We start from the raw sequence: 27,105 nt of genomic DNA on the forward strand, positions 1-27,105 counted from the left end.
AACCTATTGCTGGTTGTGGAACCCCTGGTTCCAAAACCAAAACATACAGAAAACCAAAATGGGAAAGATTGGCCAACAGATGGAGAAAAGTGAGGCTAGGAAAGAATTGAAGGTAGAATCCCACAGAAAAGCAAGGCCAAAGATGCTGAAAACTTAAGTTAATAAAACAGAATGAGCTGGGTGTGGTACTGTGCACCTTTAATCCCAGCACTCGAGAGGCAGAGGCAAGAGGATCTCTGAATTTGAGGCCAGGCTGGTATATAGAGAAAGTTCCAGGACAGCAAGAAACCCTGTCTTCAAAAAAAACACCCATCAAAAAAAAAAAAAAACAGAAAGAAGAAAAAGAAAAACAAAGTGGTTTCACATCAGAGTTTCCACAGAATTTCATAATTCTAAAGGAAAGCAAAAAAAGGGTGTGTGTTTATAGTGCTTATATGTAAACAAACGCACCCAACCATTGACTGTAATCTCATTTCCGATGGCCATGTGTGCTTTCAGTGGGGAGCTGCACATGAGGTGAGGACACTGCTCTTAAACACTGGTCCAATAGAACTGACATGTTATTCATGGGACATTTTTGTTCCGATGCCACACAGCACGATACAATACACAACACAGCCTCATCCTCGGTGGAAGACAGGGACCACCAGATTAGACCATGCCAGAATTAAAACCAAAAGCACTAGATTATCTCTCAGAGACCCATTGCTTCGCTCTACACACTAGTCTCCAACTGTGCTCATAAGAACTCCTCCTGTTGGATAGAGGTGGCACAGGCCTTTAATCCCAGCCCTTGGGAGGCAGAGGCAGGCTGATTTCTGAGTTCAAGGCCAGCCTGGTCTACAGAGTGAGTTCCAGGACATCCAGGGCTACACAGAGAAACCCTGTCTCAAAAAAATAAAAGTTCCTCTTTACCCTGCAGAGACACACTGCTCCTCGCATGCAAAGGCAGTATCTGTTGTCCAAGCCCTTGAATCTGGGCAAAGCCTGTGACTTCCATGGAATTCCTAGTCATATAATTTCAGGCTAAGTTTGAAGAGACTCTAGTGGCTTGCACGTGCGTGCTCCTGGGAGATCCAGAACCACTATGTAAAAAGTCTGGCTTTGTTTCTGGGGAGATCATGCACAAAGAACACCAATGGAAGACAGTCCGACAGTCCGAGACACGAGGAAGTGAGCTGAGGAACACAGCCAACACTCGGAACACATGACCAAGTCAGGCTCAGCCAGCCTGCAGCCATTTGAGTCAGCCTACATTCAGGGCATGGGGTTCCAACATGGCACCAAGAAACAGCTCCAACAGGCACAGTCTTGAGCAAGGCCTAGCAATGTATCGAGAGCTCAGTTTTTCCATTGACAAAAACATGCTTAATGGTTCCATCCCAAAGGGTGGTCCCAGGCCAGAGACTACATGAGGGGGCTTTAAAACCTGAGAAACCCCCACCAGAGCCAACCGTCTTTATTTCTCTCACACTGAGGTAAACAGGGTGGCAGGCCTGCTCATACATGGGAGCTTCCTGCTACCACTCACCCTGACCAACAGGCGTGATGAGGGGCCAACACAGGAGTCTACATTCCTGACCCACAGAAGGGTAAAACCATAAAGTTGTCAGAGCAACTTCCCAATAACAAAGATGAAAGTCAGAGTCTTGTGGTAGTGGGAAGCCCAGGGTGGTCTTATGTCCTCTTCTTTTCTCAGAAATGGGCTATTATGTCTTCCTGTATGAGAAATTTAATTTATATGTAGTAGGAACATTCTAGGTTCTCTTGTCCTTTATTTCCTCTCACCAGCTGTTGAGTTAAGCCGCCTGTGTCATAGCTGGAGCAATCTGAGCCTCTTCTTCATCATCAACTCCCCTGCTTTTGCTCAGTCTACCTCAGTGAACCCCACATTGCTGACTCCCAGACTCTGGTCCTCCCACAGTAACCCCAGGGCTGATCCATAACACAGGGCTGATCCTGCCGCCATCTTGGAGCCCTCCGCATCCTAACTTTTCATAGCAGTGAGGCGCGTGAGGCTTCTGCAGATCCCTCTCCTGCCCTTAACAGCATCATCTCTGTACAGACTCACAAGGCAGCAAACATCAGACCACACTGAACAGCACCAGTAGATCAGTGAGTACAGTGCACACCTGGCCTGCTGCGCCCAACGTCTGCCCCCATCCCAGATACTTCATATCCTCTTCACCACCTCGTGTCTTCTTCCCTCGTCTTTTCCCTTTACGTCAACTTTCTGTTTCCTCCAACCTCTGATTTATATAATTAACCTCGCATAGTCAGTCAATTAAAACTGGTCCATATCTAACCATCCACAGCCATCTACTGACCCCTACCCATGCCCAGTTCCTAAGAATTCTCAGAGAAATAAAGCACACAAGGCATGTACCTCTCTACCATTTTTTTATTACAAGTCGGAGGCTGTGAAACTATCTCCATTTTGCAGAAGTTCCGTCTCTGCTGTCACAGCTACAGCATTCAGGTGCTGCAGAGAGCGGGCGGCCCTGCGGCAGCGTGTGCACACACGAGCCAATGAAACTTCCTTCTCAAACACAGTCTGGTCCACAATCTGCAGGCACAGTCAACTTTTACTGTGATATCTTTTCTTATTAATCCTTTTCCAACAATGCTTCTGTTGGCCTGTAATAAACTACACCTTCAACTAGTATTGAGTTGTTCCATCCCTGGGAGAACATCCTAGGGAAAGAAGGTATCAAGAGGACCGAAGAGAGACATTTACCAGCTATAAAATTTAATTTAGCCAAGAAGCAACAAAATATTAAGTTTAAAGTTTTACGAAGCCAGGTTTCTTAACTTTAGTTGATTTCCCTGGAGTAATGACTGGAACTCTACATTCTTTAGTGTTTTTTCCAGCTGGTTAAATGTGCAAAGACATTTAATCTCACTAGTAAGCAGTTAAATATTGAGGAATTAATACTACTGAAGTATGATTGTCACAGACGCATCAAAGCTTTCTACTTTAACAATAATTGCTTCCATTTAATATTAAAAATTTGTCAGTTTTCAGATAAGCAATACAAAAAAGTGAAGCAAATAGCTAAATAATTCGTCTTTACCAGCAAAAATGTAAACTGTACATCAGCATCCCTGGAAAGATATGTGTGTTGCTTAACTCTACTTGAGAGACAGTTTTCTTACTTAGAATTGGAAGAGGAGATTCTGGATAATAAAATTAATATGTAATACTCTCAGCTCAGAGGCTGGAGTGTATAGAAAGGTATGTCTGAGATGGTTACTACCACCTTAGTAAAGATGCAAGCTCTAATATTAAAATATAAAATACACACCATCCAAGATCCTTGATGGCACTGACATTTTATGATTCCTTCTGTTTTATTAATATGTCTGAAGTCTCAAAACATACTTAGGATTTTTGAACTATTACTACAGAATATTAAAATTTTAACTGGAATTTCATCAATATCTTAGTCCTACATCTTATGTCTTAGTCCACTGATGCAAGAAATCAAAGCCATAATTAAAATTACTTTTCTTACCAGGCGATGGTGGCACACGCCTTTAATCCCAGCACTCAGGAGGCAGAGGCAGGCAGATCTCTGTGAGTCTGAGGCCAGCCTGGTCTACACAGTGAGTTCCAGGATAGCCAGGAATATACAGAGAAACCTTGTCTCGAAAAAAACAAATCCAAAAAGAAAATACTTTTTTTAAAATTGAACAGTAAGACTTTGGTTATGTTTGTCCAGATGAATGGATGGATCAAACTACCATCTCCTAGAATTACTACACAGATTAGATGAAAATTATATATGTACTTATATAGAGAGCAATTTCTGCACATAAGTGCTGTTTAAGCATTGCTTCATACACTATTATTACACAGGGCCCTAAGTCACTGTTGAGAGAGACAATGATTTTAATTTATAATCCTATGAAATGGGTACATGCTTAATAGAAACTATATTCACATTTTGAGTTTTGATTTCCCCCGCCCTGCCCCGCCCTCACCTCCAGGATGACATACACTCTCTCAAAGTTCTTAGCAGAATTTATCAGCGCTTAACTTCATCAAATCAAGGTGCGCTATGCCGCAGCAGTTGTTTAGCCTAATAGCAGACTCTCTGTAAGCTCCAAAGCCCCTCCAAGCTGTGTGTTGTTACACATCTCTGGAATTCTGCTGAACTATGTAAACACTGGGCTTCAATAAAGGCTTTCAGAATCAGTGGTTCTTTGAAACCCATTTAACGATATTAGTGGTTTTTATTAGAGCTGTTATGGTTTATGATTGATGATATTATGATTTGACTCTTGCCTTTGATGATTTTACAAACTAATAGGAAAGAAAATGGAATCTAGGATATGTGAGACCTTCACAGCAAAATGTGGGCTTCAGTTCAATCCCTAACACCAAGGCAAGAAGCCAGACAGGTAGTGCAAACCTGGACCACAGCCCTGAGAGGCAGAGACAGACAGTTCCCAGGTTCCTGTTGCCCTGTCCAGTCAGCATAGTCTAACCAGAGAACAACCCCAGGGAGAGCCCGGCTTCAGTAAACAAGGTAAGATGGCTCCTGAGGTATGACGCCTTGAGCTGACTTCTGACCTCCATCCACGTGTCTGTGTATATATACCAGTTCACCCCTCCCCATCGGACGCAAACACACAGGTACACCTGCACACACAAGAATATACACATCCATATGTGTGACCACACAAGGAATAATCGCATTGTAATAATTATGAAATAATAAATGTTCACAGACTTTTTGTGTTGTATTTGATATCTTATTGATTTCAGCTTTCTCGAAGAATGTTATTAAAGTAAGCCCATTTGCTGGGATCAAAGGAGTTGTTAAAATAATTTGCTTGTCTTCCAAAGAAGGATTCACATTAAAAACCAAAGTTAAAGCTCCCAAGGTGTCCTGAGTAAGTTATTTGGTTTTAAACATATATTTTAATTGTTTGGCACTTTGTTGGAGTAGTTATGAGTTATTAGTATAATGCTATGGTTTTTAACAAAAGAAACTTTCAATATTATTTAAAATTCCAATTAAGCTTGAAGGTATGTCTAGACTTGCATTGCCTTCTGCTCTCAAATCATGATGCTATATGTTGACGCATGTTTTTATTCATTTATACCAATAGCTTATTCATCTCTTTAAACTATCTCTATGCCCTAAAGGCATAGATGAAAAAGTCAAATAAATTATCTTTTTATTTAAAAATGGAATTACATAAACTTCTGCTTAAGAAAATCGGTTTTTTAAATTGTGTCCCAATATATTAGCTTCCTCTTCTGATAAACGTGGTGACAAAAAGCAATGTCTTAACGCTGTCTCTATGAGTCCAAAAGGCTTTTCAAAGCCTCATTATTCCCATGAAACTTTAAGAATTCACTTCTGTAATTAATCTCTGGAATTTGCCATCACATAATCTACCCTGACTATGAACTGTTCCATATGTGTTTTTATGGTAATAAAAACTCTGGACAACATAAACAAATAAACAAAGACCAAAAAGAATCATGAGAAGGGTGAAAAACTTTATAAAACACATGGGAGTCCTGTGACTGTGAGCCTGTCAGTCTGTCAGTTTGTCAGCCTGGCACCCTGGCACCGTCACCCTGTAACAGCCTATGACAACCTGTCAGCCTATCAATCTGTCTGTCAGGCTATGAACCTGTCAGCCTATGTCAGTCTATGTCAGCTGTGTCAGCCTGTGTCAGCTGTGTCAGCCTGTCAATCTGTGATAGCCTGTGTCAACCTGTCAGCCTGTCAACCTGTCAGCCTATCAATTTGCCTGTCAGCCTGTCAGTCTATGTCAGTCTGTCACTGTCAGCCTGTACCAATCTGTCAACCTGTATCAACCTGTCAGCCTATCAATCTGTCTGCCTGTCAGCCTGTGTCAGCCTGTGACAGCCTGTGACAGCCTGTGTCAGCTGGTCAGCTGTGATAACCTGTGTTGATCTGTCAGCCTGTCAACCTGTCAGCTTGTAATCCTGTCAGCCTGTCAGCCTGTATCAATCTGTCAGTCTGTCTACCTGTCAGCCTATCAACCCATGAACCAGCAACAAGGACACAATACTCATTCCTTATTACTAGAGACTTGGGGAAAGAAGTTTCAGACTAAGGAATGTCTCCCTTTGGCATGAAACTGTAATATTTCCTTATTTGGGCGTTAAAGCAATAAGGCCATCATAAAGAAAGGGCGCATAACTCCTCTCTCCAACTAAGCTGGCTTGCTGCTTTTCTTGTTGTCCTTGGTGGTGCTGGATGTGTACTACTGAGCCATCTTCTACTTTTTAACCTAATCACAGTGTTAAAATTTAGCCGAGAAAAATCCTTACGAACCGAAAGGCCCACAGTTACGACTGTGTTATTTCTCATCAAGTCTTTTTACACATGGCCAGGCAAAAGAGAACTACTATATGCATTTACTATTTGAACATTATTTTTAAGCTTGCAAACTTTGGGCCAGTAAGACAGCTCAGTGGACAAAGATGCCCACTCCCAAGTGTGACACACACACACACACACACACACACACACACTGTGTTTCCCAAATACATACAACAAATAAGTAGAGTATAAAAATAAATAAACATTCAAATTTTCACTGGAAAATTGAGGAAATGTGGTTTTTGCTGAACAAATGGGCACCGCCATATTTTTTGATTAAAAGAAAGGAAGAAAGAAAGAAGAAAGGAAGGAAGGAAGGAAGGAAGGAAGGAAGGAAGGAAGGAAGGAAGAAAGAAAGAAAGAAAGAAAGAAAGAAAGAAGGAAGGAAGGAAGAAGAAAGGAAGGAAGGAAGGAAGGAAGGAAGGAAAAAAGAAAGAAAGAAAGGAAGAAAGAAAGAAAGAAAAAGAGAGAGAGAGAGAAAGAAAAGAAAGAAAGAAAGAAAGAAAGAAAGAAAGAAAGAAAGAAAGAAAGAAAGAAAGAAAGAAAGAAAGGAAGGAAGGAAGGAAGGAAGAAAGAAAAGAAAGAAAGACATTTTTTCCTAGAAGCAGAAATTGGCAATTTATTCCAAGAAAACACAGCAAAAGTTGGGGATTGAGGATGCTTAAATTTCCACAGTGGAATAACCTCTGCTGCCCAGAAAGAAGAGAAAAGGAAGAAAATCCCTGCCACGGGGAGCAGGAGAGGGGGCAAACTAGGGTGGCAGGCATAGTGGGGGACAGGTTCTCCAGTCCGCAGAGCAAGAGACCTGATAGGGAAAGAACCCAGGACTTAGGGCTGGCACCTGCCACGTCAGAGGGAAAGCAAAGGGTGGGGTGGGGAGAGCAGGTGGCCCACGCCAGACACCAATGTGTGAATTATTAGCGAGCTGTCAAAAGTCATCACCTCTGATTCACATAAGCCTTGGGGACTACAAACCACCTGCACCTCAGAACGTCCATCTGATACATTAGGAGCAGGCATCGGCGTGGTCAGAGGCAGCTTTGAACCACATAACATGCTAGTGAAGACAGACAGAAACCTTGTGACTGGACAAACACCATGCATAGCTTGCTCCTCTTGTGGTTTACACAGCAGACCATGGCTGAAAGAGTCTTCATGACAGACTATAATGGCAGTGAGTAAGGAGAGAGTTCAAAATCAGCATCAGAAAAGTGTGTCTAGAATCTAGGAGAAAGCTTCAATCCAGCAGCTCTACTTGGATTACTTTGTGTCACATATAAATTTATGCATATACATGTAATTACACAGAAAGATGTTATTAATAGCAAAATATTTACTATAATCTCAAGAACCGTCATTTGGAACCTGCGCAACCATAACATGGGAATCTACAAACCAAAGGAACATAACCATATCATGGGAATCTACAAACCAAAAGAACATATCCATTAACAGTTGGATACACTGAAGATATATAAAATGTGAAGGCACATTATATATAGTACATGTAGTAACACATATGCACATACATATGTTCATATTATATATATATATATCATGCATATATGTAATATATGTGCTGTGTATGTGGATATGTATATATGTCTATAATTTTGCTAGAAAAATATATGTAATGTCTAGTAAAAAAAAAAGTAGGAGGGAAATACTTTTAATTGTATATCTTTTAAAGTCATTTTGACCACAGCCATACATAGAAATAGCATCAGAAAGCCTTATAAATAGCATAAGAGTTGGGAATACTCATAATGGCTGTTCTACTAACACTATAAATTAAAAAAGATTTATAAAACCTGCAATGGACTGGGGTCTGTCAGATCAGACACTAGGAGAAGTACAGAGAAATAATCCTACATTCATAAGCACATGTGAAACCCAATGGGGTGGTAAAAGTGCACCTTTGTCAGAAGAGAAGGGAAATACTCTCTTCTGGTCCGATTATCTTCTCCCAAAAAGACACACAAGTTGGTAACAGAAACACATTAAGATAAGGCAAAACTCTGGCCTTAAGACTTGCCTCCCAGAGGGAAAGATTTCTCTCTCCCTCCCTTTCTCTCTCCCTCCCTTTCTCCCTCCCTCCCTTTCTCTTTTCCTCCATCCCTCGCTCAATATATATATCCATCGCAATAGTACTAAGATGATCTCGTGCAGCATAAATATATTTTTGAAAGAAAATGCTGAGCCAAACAAAGCCCTACTGCGAACATACTAAAATCAGCTTTTCCACCCATTTACTGAGCTCTCAGCAAGCCTTCTACATAGGGCAACAGTTGTCTGTTGCTTGGTCAGGGTCAGAAGTTATTCTTGATGATGTTGCAATTCGGGCTCTGTTCTCCACAAAGGTCAGGGCAGACGTGGTCTTAGCTATTTTCGGGGATCAAACAATCACAGACATTTTAGCCTAAGTGTTCAGCGCTCTTGCCCATCTGCTCCCTCATGCAGACAAGGGCTCAAAAACTACTGCACGCATCCCTCTCTTGCTTCTTGTACTGAAGTCATACAAATACATACATACATATACATACATACATACATACATACATACATACATACACTACATCAGTACATATACATAAAACAACCCACAAAAACAAACAAAAGAATATCCAAAGAACACCTTCGTCATGTCAGCCAGGGTCACATAATCAAATTACAGTGTCACTCAGGAAAAATGCCCCGGTAGAATGACAAGAAACTTCAGCACGTGAATTCCCTTGGCTCACTGAGTAGGCTCTTCCAAAGAGCAAAACAGTGGCCATTTATTTCCATCTTACCACTTCGAATAGAGGCTCCAACCCAATCTCAGAGATCGTCCTTTTTAAACATTTAAAAAACTCTTAGAGGAATTATTTCCATCTCCTTCAGCTCCAGAAACTGCCAAGCCTTAGCCAACCTGACCGACTTAAATCATTTCTGCTGCAACACTAGGGCATGGGAAGCTCATAGGACAGGGGTTTCTTAGAAGATAGCACATGAAAGCCCGCTTCGGGCCACAGCGACATGGGCCAGCCACAGCGACATGGGCCAGCCACAGCGACATTACTCCAGCAGCCGTGTGCAGAGCCCACGCAGCCCAGACACAAGTTCTCAAAAACCTTTGCCCTGCAGACTTCCAGGTAGGTGTCTGAAAGGGAGTGTCCAGCCCTGGTTTTCATGAGTATGACTTAGAAAAGGACCATCTCCTGACCACGCATCTCATCTCGGTCTCTGGATCTTCCTTTTCCTCCGCTGCCTCCCAAATAGTTGACGCCCACCCGGGGAAAGCACTTCTCCCTGCACACTACCGGAATTGGTAAGCAGCAGAAGCAGTGGGCTTCCCCCTTTCTCTGGGTTTCAGCTCCTCCCCTTCTTCCACAAAAAACCTTTCTCGCCTCCCCAAATCTGCCTCAACAATGGCCCAGGATTCCCTCCAGTCAGGACCTCTCCTCTGGGCCAGGAACAAGGCAAGTTATCTGAGCAAGAGTTGATGACCGAGTAACCTTGGCACCTCCAGGCTGTCCCCCAGAGGCTCTCACCCAGGGTCCTCTATCAGCCAGAACCCGCCTGTCAGTTGCTGTGGAACTTAAAGTCCCAAGAAGGGCGAGGGGAGGCACACCGAAGCAGCTGGGAACTTCCCTTACCCTTTCAGCGCATCGTGTCCTCCGCCGCCTCTTCTCTTGGCCCGATTGGCTCTGGTCTCCTTCGGGCTCCCAGCCTCCAGATTGGTGTCCGCCCCATGGCTCGTGTAGGACTCGAGTAGCAGGGCGAACGCCAGCGCGACCTCCAGCAGCCCTCCTCGCCGCATGGTGCCGCCGGCCGCCACTCGCTCCGCCGCCGCTGCCGCCGTGCCTTACAGCGGCCCGGGTCTTGGGGTCCCCGCTGTCTCGCTGTCCCGCTGTGCTGCTGCAGGGAGGTCCCGGCCTGGGTCCTACCGCTTTCTTCTCCCGGGACTGCTCCCACTTCGGGCAGCCCCTGCCTGTCCTGCAACACAGACAAGTCCCCAAGGCGGGGGGAAACACTCAGGGCTCCGGGATGCTGAAAGCTCGCAGTCGTCGGTGCCGAGCCCAGCCTGAGCGCCGCCTGCGCGTGGCGCAGTTACTCGGAGGAACGAGGACCACTCTATCCCAGCTGGCTGCAGAGCCAGAGCCCGGCGACTGGCATCCGCGGACCCTGTGGCCTCGCGGCGCCGAGTACCGTGTCCCCAGGGAGCCCAGGCGTCCCGCGAGCGGGCTGCCTGCACTGTCTTAATGGCACTGATTGCGCGCGGTGACGGCTGACGCCCCAGCTCCCCAAACAGGGTCCTCTCCGCCCACATACCGGGTCGCGGCCAACCCCGCTAGTCCCCTGCATCCGACGTGGAGCAGGGCACTGCCGTCCCGGATCTTGCAGCTGTCAGGCAGAGAGGGCCAGCTGCAGATGCCCGAGACATCCCCTCACCCTGCCCGGCCTCCTGCCCTCGATGCCGCGCAAACGGCCCTCCAGCCACCCGCCTGCCGCCCGACCCTGGCGGGACCCCGTGAGACCCACTGGACTAGCGGCTCGGACTCTCAGGCGGCGGTGGCTGCTCTGCTCCGCAGCTGTCCCAGCTGTGGCTGCCTGTGGCACCCACAGTCTCTGCCCCAACTCTGCGGCCCCCTCCTTTCCCACCTCTTCAAGTATCGTCCGCGCAGCGGTTTCTCGCGAGAGAAATACTTTTTTAAAAAAATGAAAGAAAGAAAAAGAAAATGACACCCTCCCCACCAACCCCCATCACCACCCCACCCCCGGCCCCATCCATCCTCCCTTTCCACTCCCCTCTGCCAGCCACCGCCCGGGACCCGGGCCTCCCTCACTCGCAGGATCAGTGCCCTGGGAGGAGGCGGAGGTGATCCAGTCCTGCCTGGCCTGGGATATTCCGTCCCCGGGGTGGGGAAGAGAGGGAATGGGAAGAGGTGGAGTAGCGGTTTAGACCATTCTGCCTGCGGCTGAGAGATCTAGACCCGAGATTCCTGCGATCAGAAGCACGGAGAGGTGTGCCACCTGCACGGAGAAAGCAAGCTGGACACCTTGGTCACCGAAGCCCAGGAGGCCCTGGCCGGAAAGGGGCCCTGTGGCAGTGGCCCTAGCTTCTCAGCCCAGCCTTCTGCTGTCTGGCCAGGAGGAAAAACTGTAGGCTCCTAGACTCAGGCAGGGCTGTGGCAAGGCCACCACCACTGAGCCAGCCAACAGGTTAGTAGAGAAAGGGCATGGCAGTGTCTAGAGCCTGCTGGAGGTGCGGTTCTTCCAACGCTCAGAGCAAGCTACTCACCTATGCTAAATCAAGAGGCTGCGAAAGTCTCAGTCAGTCGGGGCCTGTGATTTGGGTTTCAGACAATCCTCCTGCCCAACTCTCAGTTAAGAAGGGGGTTTCCCATGTACACACACTATACAAAGAGCACATGTATACACATGCACGAGAGGAGGGGTGTCTAGAACATACAAGTACCCAAAAGTCCTCAGCACTACAATTTAGCTGAAATTCATTCACATCAGGTTCCACCACAGGAACCAGGAACTGCCAATCACCAACTGTCACCTTCAGCACAAACAGTTACCCTAAGAATGCACGCACCTTGCTGATGGAGATTTTTCTTGTTTTCAACATTTTGTGCCCAGATATGAGATTATAGAGATCGAGGCACGTCATCAACTCGATCCACGTCATCAACTCGATCTTCTTTGCGAGATGGACCACACCCCATGATGATGGACTCAGTGCACTGCTTTGATACCTGAATGGGAAAACGAAAACAATGATTTAAATTCATAATTATTAAACCGGGCATGGTGGTGCACGCCTGTAATCCCAGCACTTGGGAGGCAGAGGCAGGTGGATTTCTGAGTTCGAGGCCAGCCTGGTTTACAGAGTGAGTTCTAGGACAGCCAGGGCTACACAGAGAAACCCTGCCTCAAAAAAACCAAAAAAAAAAAAAATCATAATTATTTAAATATATTATGTGGTTTAATTAAGGTCTTACTTTCAAAAAAAAATCTTCTTAACAGATCCATGAACTGGAGATTGAGTCACACATCCTCAGGTGAGTCAAGAGTCATTCATTCATTCATTCATTCATTCATTCAAGGGCCCTGCAGGCTATGGCTCTGCAGATCAAGCGCCAAGCCTGATCACGTAAGTTCTGTCACCGGAATCTACATGATGGAAGGAAGAAAAGATTCCCAAGCACTGTCCTCTGATCAATTTACTCAGCACACTCGTGTGCACATGCAAGCACTACACCCCAAATATACTAAAAGGAAGAACCACTTATTGAAGAAGTAGCTATTGAACATTCATGCCACCTAGCCCATGGATGAATCAGAATTACTTACAAGTAAGCTAGGCGTTTCAGTCCCTTTGCTCGGCAGGTGGTATTCAGGGAAGGCAAGCTTGAAACAAATAATAGCTCAGATGTTACATGCTAACAAACACAGGGCACTACTTAGATGTTGTACATGACCTGACTAGACCTAGGCTAGGGTCAGTAAAGGAGGCTTCCTTGAGAAAGCATCAATGAACCCTTTGAAGGCATCATGACTATGTATAGAGAAAGCATAGACACACAGTGGGATCTAGGAACTTAAAAAAAAAAAAGAATTAGACACAAAGACCCAGTTTTTCAAAGTCTATGGTGGACATTGACAGCATGGATATTTTTCAAAGTTCTCCAGATACAAAGAGGTGGTACGGATATTACTAAGGGTGGGAAAGGAGTCTAAACAGAGGAACCATATAGTAACATGGTCAACAGAAGCAAGGCTTCTTGGGGTTAGGGAGAACTTTGGCCTGACCTCTGTGTATCAGGCTGTTCTGAACCCACCGTGCACTCTGGAAACTGCTTGTTTTCTCTGTATTCAGGTGGCATGCAAAAGGTAATGTGATCCTGTCTCCTGGAGGCTGCCACTTGGCAACATAACGGAACAGAGCAACTGAACGCAGGGCCCTTGGAAGGCTTTGTCCAGAGCACACAAACCCCAGGAAGGGTTCCATTTACCTCAGAATATGATCACCAAGTTCTCCCCAGCAAGTGGAGGGCTAGCAAGGGCGTGGCAACCCTCCAGCTGCCTTTCACTTTCAGTTTCTCCTCCCCAGGACTTCCACATGGGACAGCTTTTCCTACAAAAGAGAACCATGGATATTAGCCGAAACAGCCAACGGAGTTCCTTTCTGGGTAGTGATCTGATAACAACTTCAACATCTCACCCCAGTCTTCCTTATTATTCTCTGTACTAAAGAAAGACACCAACACATTTCCAGCCCCTGACAGAGCCTTGGTGTGCCACAGTGCTTGATGTGCCTCAGTTGCCCCGTTACTTTCTTGAGAATGAATGAAGTGAATCTTGGCTGTGGAGATGAATGTAAATACAAGTTGACTGACTGATAGCCACTGAATGATGTATCTGTATGTTCTACATTTTATCACTTAATCATTCATTAGCCAATTTGACCAAAGTAAAGTACCTTCTTCTAAATACCACATCAAGGATGAGACTATAGGAATATTTTAACTACTTAATTTTTTAAGTGTTTCCCTATAATCCTGCCTTTCCAACGTTTTTCTCCATTTCCAATGAGTCTTTGTCCTTGTGATACATCTTACGTAGTCATAACCACAGGGTCTATATAGTTTTGTCTTCTGTTGAACAGAGGGGAGAATTTATTCTCACTTCAGACTTAGCCTTTGCATTTTGCAGATGGGGGTCCCTGGGTGAGGCTCGCCTAGCCATACTTCTGGCAGAGAACATGTACAAATGTTGAATTATGTTATTGAAATAGCTTTCATGACCTCAATCCCCCAAAGCAAACAGTTCCTCTCCACCCAAAACAAACGCTCCATTCCCCAGTCTCATTTCACTTGTGTTTTGATGAGTTCTGGGTCCCACCCGGGTATTGCCTGTCATTTCTTTTCTTACCAGACATAACAGATACCAGCCCAACAGCAGAGGAGAGTAAAGAGGAGGCCTGGCCAGCCAGAAGAGATGTAACATTGGATCCATCACAAATTAAAAACACACCCTCCCTGGGTACCATTCAACACATGTTTACTAAACACCAACTCTGTGTGCCACACCAGGGCAAATCTTGCAGATGCCCCTAAAAATCCTTTCCGGGGTACTTCAGCCCCTCTCAGAAGAGGGGAGAGGAGTCTATATCTGCAGAGTTCCAAACACTGCAAACAGTAAGCCAAGAGGCAAAAGAGAGTACTTCAATCATTTTATAGGCAAGACTCAGATGTTATCTATGGACCTTGATTGACATTTGAGCTCCATTTAATTTTTATGGGCAATGAAGCATTCTGCTGATCTTTTTCAATGATGGAAAGGTGATGTAACTCTTTACAGCTCACAGGTCTGAAAACAGGCCCTTGGACTGAGGATTTCCAGTCGGTAAAGGTTACCATTTACCTGGCCTCTGAGACAATGGCCAGCTCAGAAAATGGCTTGAGGAATTACCCCAAAGTTGGGTGTCACCAAGGCGAGGAGCCCACATGGGAGAGGGTCGGGTGGAGTGGTATGACTGCTCTGCTCAGGAAGATTTAATGGACGAAATGGGATTTGAGTAGTGCCTTGAAAGGAGGGTAGGGTTTGGCTACACAGAGCTGTCTTGGAAGCACATTCCAGACACAGAAGAGGAGCAGGAGGCAAAAGCAGAAAGGGAGGAAAGATTTGATGCCAGAGGAGACAGATGAGATATTTTCCCATCCTTCTCTGGGACACACCCTGGGCTGAGTGTTCACGAAGGGCAGCAGGCTACTGTGGGCCCATGGGTATAGTTTCTTAAATGACCATGATTAGTCACACCACAATAACATTTATTGTCTCCATCCCCGAGACCTGAAAGAACTGGAATCCATTCTGACCTCTGCGTTCAGACTGACAGAGGGCAAACGACACTCGATTTCCCCTGGGTTTCAATTAGTCGCCTACATTAAAGAATTTGATTAGAGAATGAACTTTATCTCAGGATCCTAATGAAAGTCTCTTTATACCAGGAAATACAGACCCTAACCTGCTGTCCTGGACAATCTGAAAATCTAATTAAGACAGGAGTGACAAGCAGTCTCCTTTAGCAACATTATCTTTTTCTACATCTGTTTTTAGTTTCAATCTCAATTTTCTCCCAACAGTAATTAGTGGATACTAGTAATTAGTGGATATTTTAAAATGTTTTTTTTTCCTAGCTGACTTTATCTATTCCCATGATTTCACCCCCTGCTTATAACACACAGTCCCAAATCTGTATCTCCACCCCAGAGTGTCCCTGGAGCTTCCAGTGCAGATGTCCAAGTTCCTGCTGGATGCCTCCACCTACTCCTTCCAGGGCCAAAGTCGTTGTGTAGCAGCCTCTGAAATGGCCTCCAAAAATCCCACCCAGGTGCTCACGCCATGGGCTAATTCCCTCCCCCGAGTATGGGCTGGGCCTACTGAGTGTCTTCCCTTCCAGACTGGCAGAAGTGAGGGGATATCGCTTTTCATATTGAATGACAGATTCTGAATTCCCTTCCTGCCCTTCCTTCCTCTCAGCTGCACTGATGGCTGCCTCTGTAGTGAACTGACCTATAGAATCCCAGGAGCACAAAACTGGAAAGCTACGAGTCTCTGGGAACCCAAGTTCCTACTCCACAGCCTTCTAGGAGCTATGTTCTTCTAAGGATCACATGGGGGAGCTCAGACATCTTCAGATGCCATTGTAATCCCTGCTAATGGATGTGTAAGAACCAAAGAATTAGTGGAGCAGTGCCCCAATGGTGCCCCACAGAAATTATGAAAAAAATTAAAAATGGAATGCTTGAAGCCTCTGAATTTTGAAGCCATCCACTGCACACACACACACAAATGGTTAACAAAGGGCTGGACAAACGGCTCTGCAGCTAAGAGCACTGACTGCTCTTCCAGAGAACCCAGATTCAATCCCCAGCACCCACATGGTGGCTCAAAACTCTCTAACTCCAAGACCTGACACCTTCACATAGACATACATTCAGGCAAAATACCAATGCATATAAAATTAGAAAATATAATACAAAAAAGAAATGGATAACAAATATCTAAGCAAAATGCCTAAACGTGCTCCTCCTTTTGCTTTATCTTAATTGTAAGAACTACCACACACTCCCCTAGCTGAGAGGGCTATCTTAGACAAGCTTCAAGTGTGCTGTTTTAAAAAAAAAATAATTATATCATAATTGACACAATTTTGGTAGTCTTAATTTGCTCCCTGTGTGTTCCATCCAGATCTCAAGCTACAACTTGGTCTTGCTCAATTTCTGCAAGAGTCTACCAGCAACCATATTCATGACATCATTCTGGGTATCTTTCCATAGGTAATAAACCTCTGGGAAGTATCCAGAATGATAGAAATAGGGGGTGGGGGGGAGTCTGGAAATGCTGGAGAATGTTGCTGTTGTTTGCAGGTCAATCACATGAGTAGGGCCAGAGCGAGCCTGGGAGTGAATGACACAAAAGCTGCCCCTCGCCTTGCTATTGCTACAGCCTTGGCAAGCCATTTCACTTGGAGGAGACTTTGTTTCCTCTTCAAGAAAATTTGAGACTTCGACTTCAGTGGGCAGTGGAGCTGTGGGAAAGTGGCTTGTGTATAACTAGCCAGCGGATGAAGCCTCCCTCACACACCTGTCTATAACACACAACAGCACTTACACAAGGGTCTTCCACACCTCAGGAATCTATATTTTGAAGTATTTAATTGCTTGAAGGCTATCTAGATATAGAGACCTATGATTTAAATCTACACCAAGGCTGTTCTATTCTGTCGTTGCTCAGCAGTACCTAGTTAGATGCCAATTCTATTATGTTATAATGTTGTTATATGATACTATAAACATACATTTTAAAGGATTATTTTGTGGGTGTGTGTATTCATGCTTTGCTTAGTTTTTATTTTATTTTCTTTCCAACCCCTGATGGATCTCCCACACAGTCACTGAGGTAGATTTCCCCCACTGGAGACCATGATAGTTCTACAGGAACTAGGTAAAGAGAGATACAAAGGTTTTAAAATGTCACCGGAAAACGGCCGAGTTAGCAATGAACTTCCTAAACTCATAATACTGCAGGGCACCCACAGGATACCAAGAAATGCAAGATATTATTCCCAAAGAACAGACAGATGGTAAGGAGAGGGAGATAAGGGGAGAGGGGGAGGGGGAAGAGGAAAGGGAGAAGGCAAAGTGGAGAGAGGGGGAGAGAAGAGGGGGAGAGGAGAGGGGGAGAGAGGAAAGGAGAAGAGAGGAGAGGAGAAGAGAGGAGAGGAGAGAGAGGGGGAGAGGAGAGGAGGAGAGAGGGGGGAGAGGAGAGGAGGAGGGGGAGAGGAGAGGAGGAGAGAGGAGAGGAGAGAGAGGGGGAGAGGAGAGGAGGAGAGAGGGGGGAGAGGAGAGGAGGAGGGGGAGAGGAGAGGAGGAGAGAGGAGAGGAGAGGAGGAGAGGAGAGAGAGGAGAGAGAGGAGAGAGAGGGGGGAGAGGAGAGGGGGAGAGAGGAGAGGGGGAGAGAGGAGAGGAGAGAGAGGGGGGAGAGGAGAGGGGGAAACAGAAGAGGGGGAAAAAGGAGAGGAGGAGAGGGAGTAAAAGCAGGAGAGAAAGACAGATAGAGAAAATAGGGAGAGAGAGAGATGTGCCTTTCGTATCTTCCCCTGAAAGCCTGTCTCCACACAGTGCCACATCTGACAATCTTCAGTAAAAGGTAAAGATAGTTTTAAAACAAATCTCACTAAAGGCCTTAGCTGCAGGGAAGAGAGTCACAGAGCCCACTGTACTGTAGAAATGAGTCCCCTTAAACCGCTCCCCAAATCTTTCTGACCAAAACTTTTCCTGCCTGCACCTTGGCCTCCTCTCTATGGCTCCCCCCTGTCCTAGGATCCCTCCCCGTCCGTCCAGCCCCTAAGTCCTCCGTTTTCAGGGTCCTATTACTTTTTCTCTTAACTTCTACCATTTGTTTCACAAAAGAAAAGCCTCAGCCTGGGATAGGCCTTCAGTAAAAAGGGACATGATGAAGCTGTAGCGATGGCTAATAGATTTTAAAGCCTGAACATCAAAAAATAGGCACTGAAATCGGGCCTGAGAGTGTAGGCCTATAAACCCAGCTGCTTGTGAGGTGGAGGCAGGAAGGGCACACGTTCAAACCCAGCTTGGGCTTCTAAGAACATCCAAGGCCTGCCTGGGAAGGTGAGTAAGACCCTGTCTACAAATGAATAGTAAAAAGAAAGTTGGACAGTGTGGCTCAGTGGTAGAGTGTTTGCTTGGTTCAATTATCAGTATAGCAGAAGAAAAGAGAGCTGGAACAGGCTGGGCTTGGGGGTGATAATCTGAGGCTATAAGCACTGTAGACAGAGTTTTTAAGTTCTAGATGCTCAGAAGGGGAAGACAGCTCTGGCCTAGTGACCAGAAGAATGTCTGTGGAGAGAGAGGGGCTGAGGGCTGACAACCTGAAGAAACCGTTCACAGCTGGACAGCAGAGCCCTCCTCTCTTGCAGGAAGAAGGGCTTTTATACAAGGGAAGGCCGAACTGAGGAACAACACCAGATGGCTTTCATAAGGGCAAAGAAGAATGAGAGACGACGATTACAAGTGGGTCAAGGCTAGAAGATTGAAGAATTTAGGGAAATACACATCACTAAAGAATTTGGAGGGCTGGCGAGATGGCTCATTCAATAAAAGTGACACCCTGAGCTAAATCCCCAGGACCCACATGGAAGAGGAGACAACTGACTCTTCATGTTACTCTCTGAGCTCTACATACATGCCGTGACATGAGTGCACACATACACACATAGAAATAAATGAATAAAGTAAATGTATTTTCAAAAGAATTTAAAGCATGATAGGACAGGAGGTCATTGAGGGCATATTTCTTATAATTCTAGCAGTTGGTATATAGAGGCTGCAGAAGCAGGTGCTCAAGGTCAATCTCAGGCTCAGAACCAGACTGTGGACAGCCTGGGCTGCATAAGACTCTACCTGTAAAAACAGCGGATGAACAAAAAAGTGAATAGATGGATAAATAAATACACAGATAGGTACATAAATGAGATGATAGATAGATAGATAGATAGGTATGTAGGTAGATAGGCAGACATGTAGGTACACACACAAACAGTTTTGCACATGTCTTACACACAAAGAAAGAAAAAGGAGAGGAAATGAATTCAGTCTTAGTGGTGAGAGTGTCCTCCAAGTATGTGACAGCGCGCAGGGAAAAGAATGGGAAATTATAGTTCAATTTCACAGTAAAACTGAGATGGCTGAGTGGAGAATTCAATGTGAGAAGCTACAGACAGGGGAAAGCCATCGTTGACACAGATTTGAAACGAGCAGTCTGGGGAGCAGACAGCAATGGGAAGGAGATGGAGGCAGGAGAAATTGAATTTGGAAGGAAGACAACGAGTCCACTCTGTACACAGAACTGTCCACGGCTGTTCTGAGGAGGAGCCAGTGAGGAGATGAGGCAGGCAGACAGAGGTGTCATCTTTGTCAGAAGATGAGAGGCGATGCTTGGGGTGTGGCTGTGTGAGCATCTGTAAGTGAATTCTATTTACCAATGATTCCTAGTTGCTTTCTGCCGCGGTTTGATTTATACTAATCCTACAAACTGACCTGGAAGAGAGGCCTATCTTAACAGCCAAAATTTGTTTTTGAGTTTCAGATTCTCATGGTAAGGGGTAGGAATTTTGAATAATTACGAAGTAAAGGAGGGACATCCTGCAAATATCAGAAACAGACACGGCTGCTGGCAGAGATTAGAAGAAAAAGACAGACACGTCTCCCCTTGGAACAATAGAACTGGGGCGAGGGAGGCAATAAGGCACTGTTTTGTGTCATGTCCACTTACAGATACATTGCTTTGTGTCACTCCGCTTCCAGATACTCTAGGAATGAGAATATGACAACCCTGTGTGGATACCCAAAAGACTATCAATCGAAGCAAGAGGTCTGTGTGTTTCCTTTGAACTGAGAACTATGTGTTTAAACCCAGCTTGAAATACACAATAACACGGGTACATTTTGAGTTCTGCCTTTAAGATTTGAGTCTGTATTAGAATTACTGCCAAGGAAATGATGGAAGCGGTCCAAATGAGTGGCAGACCCACAGACAAAACTCCTAATGAGACCCATGGTGTGGGATTTTAAACAGACATCCTGACAGGTTGGGTACCTAGAAATATACTTCATATTTAATGAGCAAAAATGAATACTGACATGGTACAGGCTCGTAATTCCAGCTACTCTGGAGGTAGGGACAGGAGGATTGCAAATCTGAGGAACGGTTCCCCATCCCAATGTATATATAAAGAGGTGTAGGGACATAGCTCGGTGGTACAGCACTTGCCAAGCATGCATATGACCCAGAACCAGGATCAATCCCAGAATCAAAATGGGAAGAAAGAAAAAACTATTTATTTCTATTACCTAGGTATATATTAGTGAGCGACCATGGATGCTGACACAGGCAGCTGGTGTGTTTAGGAGAATAGTCCTGTTTTTTAGGATCCCTGGCCTCTTTTGCTCCCCTAGTGACCCTGGGAATCCGAGTTGGGCCCTTTCCACTGTTATTTGTCTGCCCTCTGGTCCCTGCCACGCCCTCTCTGTGTCTCTACAGATGCCTTTTTTGCTTGCATCCTGCTTTTTCTCAAACCTTATCTCACACTCAGAATGTGTTTTCTTTCCTAAGTAGATAAGGCTGTTCTTTGCCAAGATCTGCTCAGCTGGGCCCTCGAGCCCATCCCCCACCTCCTGGGCTATTAACTGCTAACAGTTCCCAGCTGTGTCCCTCACTGAACAGTACACTGGCCACTGGGAACTGCCTAACCCAAGATGACGCCCTGAGGGTGTGGCCCAGCATTTTTGTTTTAACATTCCTAAAAGCCTGTTATGAATAATTCAACACTTTGAGATTAAAAAAGAGATAAAACATAAATTACCAATATCAGGAATCAATGTGGGGACATTACTAAAAATCTTATATAACATAAACAATAAATATGGCAACTTAAATGGGACAATAAAATTTCTTGAAATGCATAAATGATCAAAAAAGATGAAAACATAGTGAAAAGTCTAAGAAGACAGTCAGAGGGTGAAACTCGTAATTAAAAATACTTTTAAAAGTCTGGGGATATAGGTCAGAGAGAAGGCACTTACCCAGCAAGCACCAGGCCCTCGTTCAATAGCTTCCTGGCCACTTAAACACTAAAGAGAGAAATAGAATAGTAATGACTTTGCAAAAACTCCTTGAGAAAAAAGGTGTTGATCAAATACTCCCCAATTCATTTTACTTTATTTTACTTGAGACAGTGTCTTACTGCATAACTCGGAATGGTCTTGAACTCAGGAAAGTATAAGAAGTGTGCTGATATGGAAGGAGAAGTAGAAAAACAGACACCATCAAAAGAAACAGAGGCAAAGTCTAAAGTGGTCCACACAGTAACGGAAGCCGAGTGTGCCGGCAGAGTGTGATAGTCACGTGTGACAGCCGAGTGTGCCGGCAGAGTGTGATAGTCAAGTGTGACAGCCGAGTGTGCCTTGGCCATAGTGTCTCTTCACACCAATGAAACCAAACTAAGACAGTTGTCAACTTGACACACCTGGGAAGAACGAACCCCTTTGTAAAAAGAATTGCCCCATCAATTGCCCTGCGGGTATGTCCGTGGAACATTTCCTTGATTGCCAGTTGATGTAAGTGTCCCAACCCACTGTGGTCTGTACTGTCTGTGGGCAGAGGGTCCTGGGATATATAAGACAGAATATTGAATGTGAACCAGAGTGCAAGCCAGTAATATTCCTTCATGGTTCCTGCCTTGAGTTCCTGCCCTGAGTTCCTGCCCTAAGTTCCTGCCTTAGTTTCTCCCATGAGTGACTCTGTGAGCTGTAATAAACTCTCCCCCTAAGTTACTCCTGGTGTGTATCCCAGCAAGAGGAATGCATACTAGAACACTGAGTAAAACATACATGGGAAAAATGGAGAGCCCAGAGGAGTCAGAACATTTTCTGTCTTGTAATTATAACAATTGTTGAAAGTAGATGGGGCACTAAAGTCCTCAAGCATACTGTGTTTGCCTATCTATGTATCTTTTCAACTTAGTAATGGCAAAAATTCCCTTCCCATGCCTTTTTTAGTGGTAGGGAAAGTTGAAACAAAGACTTATATAGCCTAGGCTGATCTTGAATCTGTTACATATTGAAGACTAGCCTGGATGCCTGACTATCCTGACCTACCTTGTCCAGCTTAGGCCAAGCACAGTCAAGAGTTATTCCCTGTTAGAACAGGCTTTTTTCTGGGCATGTGACAATCTTCACGGCTCTGTTACTTGAGTACTAGGATTACAAACTTGACCACTACCACACCTGGCTTTGGTCATAAATATTCTAAGTTGTATGTCATGTATATTACAACCAAGTTTTCTATTCCCTTTTGATTTTGTTGATGTCTTTGGCAAGCAGAAGTGTTTATCCTTACAGATGTATTCCTATTTTTATTTCTGCATGCCAGCACGTGCGTGTATATGTGTGTGTGGGGGGGGGGGGGGAGGTCATGTGTACTTGGGTACCCAAGAAGGCCAGAGGCATTAGAGCCCCTGGAGCTGGAGTTCCAGGCAGGCATGAACCACCTGAAATGGGTATTGGAACCAAACTTAAGTCTTCTTGAAGAACAGCAAGTCCTTTTAACTGCTGAGCCATTTTCCAGCCTAGAGAAGTTTTTATCTTTGCTGAAATTCAACTTATTATTTTTTCTCTCTTACAGTAGTTTATTTTTCAAGCACACACACACACACACACACACAGTCAACAAGAGATTCTCCCATAAAAATACTCACTATATAGTCAAGGATGGCCTTGAACCTCTGATCCTCCTGACTCCATCTCCCAGGTGCAAGGATCACAGGCTTGTACTCACACCTGGTTTTATTCAAGATGGAGCCAGCACCAAGGTTTCATGAATGCTAGGCAAGCACTCTAGCAGCTAAGCCACAGCCCAACCAGTCTATGTATTTTAAAGTTAATTTCTTTTCCATGGTGTGAGGAGGGGTCCAGGCTCATTTTCATCCACAGAACTATCAGGTATTCTGGTATCATTTATTGGCAAGGCTGCTCTTTCTTCATTAATTTGTGTCAGCATTCATATCAAACGCCAGCGATCGATACACATGTAGGGCATTACTGAACTTTGTTGGTCATTACTTTGATCCTGAATTATTAGCAGTCACATACCACCATTTTGATTATTTCATGGTAGTGTAAGTCTGGTAACTCTGAGACTTCTGTTTCAAAATTGTTTAACCTAATTTCTGTGTCAACAAAAATCATGCAGGCTATTCCCAACTCCTTTCCCTTACAATTAAAAAGTTCCTAGATGGTATAGTTACATGCATACACAGATCCTAACAAAGGTATGCGTTCTCAGTATCTTTACTGATCTCATGTGGCGCACATGAACCTTTAACTGCAGACCGATCATATCCAGAAGCCTTTGGCCCCTCACTGAAGAATGGGAACTGGATGGCCTAGCAACAAAAATCCTCCTCAGTAATACCCACTGTGGGTATTATTGTGTTTTTATTCTTGATCACCAATTGGATGGAACTTAGAATCTCTATAGAAATAAATCTTTTGTGAGAGATTACCTACATTAATTATAGCACCCACCCTAATGGTCCAATTCCATGCACTGAGACACCAGACTGCTTGAAAAAGAGAAAGCCAGCCGGGCAGCAGCAATCCTCACTCTCTGCTTCCTGAGTATGCAGGCAATCTGGCCAGCTGCTTCTGGCTCCTGTCACACGGGATGCCATGGAGTTCTGGGACTCCTGGAACTGTGAGTTAAGCACATCTTTCCTTTCTAATGTTGCTTCTGTCTGCTGTCACAGAAATGAGACAAGTAACCCTTCCATCAGCATTACTCTCTCCAGCTGCCAGTGGGAAAACAGATTCCTTTCCCCATCGCTCAGACACAGACGGAGTGCCTTGGTTAGGGTGTCTTCAGGGCTAACCTGGACCCTGACCTATCCAATGAAGTGGGTAAGTGTCCTGTCTCTCATACCAGGGTGATGTGGCAGGCTCCAGCAGTGAGTTGACCTCCACACCTACTTGGAAACAATAAGAATTAGTGAAGCAAGAATTCCTGCACCAAATGCTGTGGTCTGTAATCCTGCCATTCAACATTCATATAGCAGAGCTAAGAACATTGCCATGAGTTCAAGGCCAGCATGGCCAGCATAGCAAGTGATCGTTGGCCTCCCTTGGCCTAAACAAAGATTCTGCCTTAAAACAAACATAAAAAAGAATACCTAGGACACAAGACTACTTGAAATTAACTTAAAAGAATAGAATTCTTCAAATGTACAAACTATTTCTATTTCACAAAAGAGCCTGTGCAAACGGCACACAAAAAAGGTGACTAACACAACTCAAGAGGGGAATCCAGACAGAAGCCAGCCTGAGATCATTGTAAATGGGAGGAGCCTCATTGGCTGAGCAGAGGCTAAGAGGGGCTGTGAGAAGCAAGACTAGGACTCCAGAGCTGCAGCTCCCATAAGCACTTGGGACTGCAAGGTCAAGGGTCAAGGCTCTGGTTCTTCGATCCTCCTGCCTAGTTTTTAAAGTCTCCAAATTTCACAAGTTTAAAATTTATTTTTTTCTAATAGTTTTCAACATTTTAAATGCTTTTTTGAAGGATTTATTTATTCTGTGTGCACAAGTGTTGGGCCTACATGTATGCCTATGTGCCGTGTGTATTCCTGGTACCCAAAGACGGCAGGACAGGGTGTCAGATCTCCCGAAAATGAGATTACAGACATGTGTATGCCTCCATGTGTGTGCTGGGAATTGAACCTGGGTCATCTGAAAGAGTAGCCAGTGCTCCTTACCTCTGAGCCATCTTTCCAGCCCCATAAATGCTTTTCTGGTACAAGGGTAAGATCAGATTTTGACCAGGGTATTCTTGATAACATCACAAATAGGCCTAACTGGGAGAAGATGGGTGGGTGGGGCCGAGCTTACCGAGTTTACATGTAAGCACTTCCCTGGAAGCTGATTTAAGCTTTGCATTTTTTAAAAAAGATATATTTTGGCTGGAGAGACAGCTCAGTGGTTAAGAGCACTGACTGCTCTCGCAGAGGTTCCTGAGTTCAATTCCCTACAACCACATGGTGGCTCACAACCATCTGTAACGCTATCTGACGCCCTCTTCTGGTGTGTCTGAGAAAGTGACAGTGTACTGAGTACTCATATAATACAATAAATAAGTAAATCTTTTTTTAAAAAAATTATGTATTTATTTTATTATTTTGAGTTTTGCCTGCATGTATGTCTGTGCACTATGTGCATGCCTGGTGTCCTTGGAGGTCAGAAGAGTACATTGGATCCCTGGAACTACAGTTACAGATAGTATGAGCCACCAAATGGGTGCTGGGAACTGAACCCAGGTCCTCTGCAAAAGTAACATGTGGTTCTTACCAGCTCCAACTCCTAGCTTAAGTTTTTAGGAAGTTTTGTATTGCTTTAGTGTTTAAAGTGCCATTGTCAAAGCGAAGAGCTACTGCCAATAAGAGAGAGTTATAGAGCTCTCTCTTTAATCCTGCATAAATTACTTGTCTATAACCGCTTTGTCCTAGTTTGAGATGATGAGATTGCTCATATCCGCAGCTATTCCTATTACCTGAGCGATGGCTCCCCTCCCAAGAAGTCCCTCAGCATTTTAGGTTACCACAGCCTTCCATATTTCAAACGTACATCAACCAGACAATGGTCAATATCAGCTCCAGAAGTTCCTATCACTCAGGGTGGGCAGTGAAATAACTTTAAAACTAATTCAGGGGCTAGAGAGATTGCTCAGTGATAAGGAGCACACGCTACTCTCCCAGAGGACCTGGGTTCAATTCCCAGCACCCACAAGGTGGCTCACAACTGTCTGTAACTTCAGTCCCAGGGGACCTGACTTCTCTGAACAAATATACATGCAGTCAAAACACTCATACATATAAATCAATTTTTAAATTTTAAAAACAAAGTCAGGAATTTATAAAGTATTGGCATGAGAACCCACTTCTGAACCAAAGAAGAGAAGCAAGGAGAGCAAGGGCAGGAGGCAGGACTTTTTCTTGTTTTCTCAACCATAAATTTGCATTATATTTAGAAATGTCAAAGACTTTACAAATAATATCTAGAAAAAGCTTATTAAGCCACTTAACATCCTTTCCTTAGACAGAACTATCCTTCAACCATATAAATCCAAAATACACATCAATTTAAAATATTTAGTGGCTCATGTCAACAACATATTTTATCTCTATGCTCACAAGATAGGCACAGATAGATTTAGAGACATGTGCCTATTTCTATATCTCATATAGAAGAAGAGAATGGAGAAGGGTGGAGAGAGAAAGAAGAAATAAATGTGTTGGTGTTTCACTAAGAACAATCTCTCTGAAACAGATTGAACACCTTTTGTAGTTCTTTCAAAAGAAATATAGATTTAGCAAAATAAAAATAAAAATAAAAAACTGGAAAAGATAAATCTGTTGTGAATCATTGTGGGAAATGGTGTTTAAAGCATAATCAGGAGTAATATACCTTTATCTCAAGATAGATGGTCCAGGGCAGAGGCAGGCACACCCACTGAGGATGCAGCTGAGGCGGAGTGCAAGCCAGCTGCGGCCGGCCAGTCTCGAGAGGTAGGAATGGTGGAGTAGGACTGGACATCCCAGGATGCATTG

At 44.5% G+C, this 27,105-nt stretch overlaps 1 protein-coding gene across 1 annotated transcript in view; it reads right to left on the reverse strand.

Annotated features, from left to right (window-relative positions):
- The window catches only part of Fbn1 (fibrillin 1), a 198,915-nt gene extending 187,904 nt beyond the window's left edge, over nt 1–11,011 (reverse strand). The window contains exons 1-2 of the mRNA XM_052183469.1: nt 10,896–11,011; nt 10,010–10,349 (exon numbers count right to left, since the gene is read on the reverse strand). Of these exons, the coding sequence (XP_052039429.1) occupies nt 10,010–10,173 (164 nt within the window). The 5' untranslated portion in view covers nt 10,174–10,349; nt 10,896–11,011. The remainder of the gene's footprint in view (nt 1–10,009; nt 10,350–10,895) is intronic.
- Nucleotides 11,012–27,105: the final 16,094 nt, after the last annotated feature.

The sequence above is a fragment of the Apodemus sylvaticus genome, chromosome 5 (genome assembly GCF_947179515.1).
Source record: "Apodemus sylvaticus chromosome 5, mApoSyl1.1, whole genome shotgun sequence".
In the NCBI taxonomy this organism is placed as follows: domain Eukaryota; kingdom Metazoa; phylum Chordata; class Mammalia; order Rodentia; family Muridae; genus Apodemus; species Apodemus sylvaticus.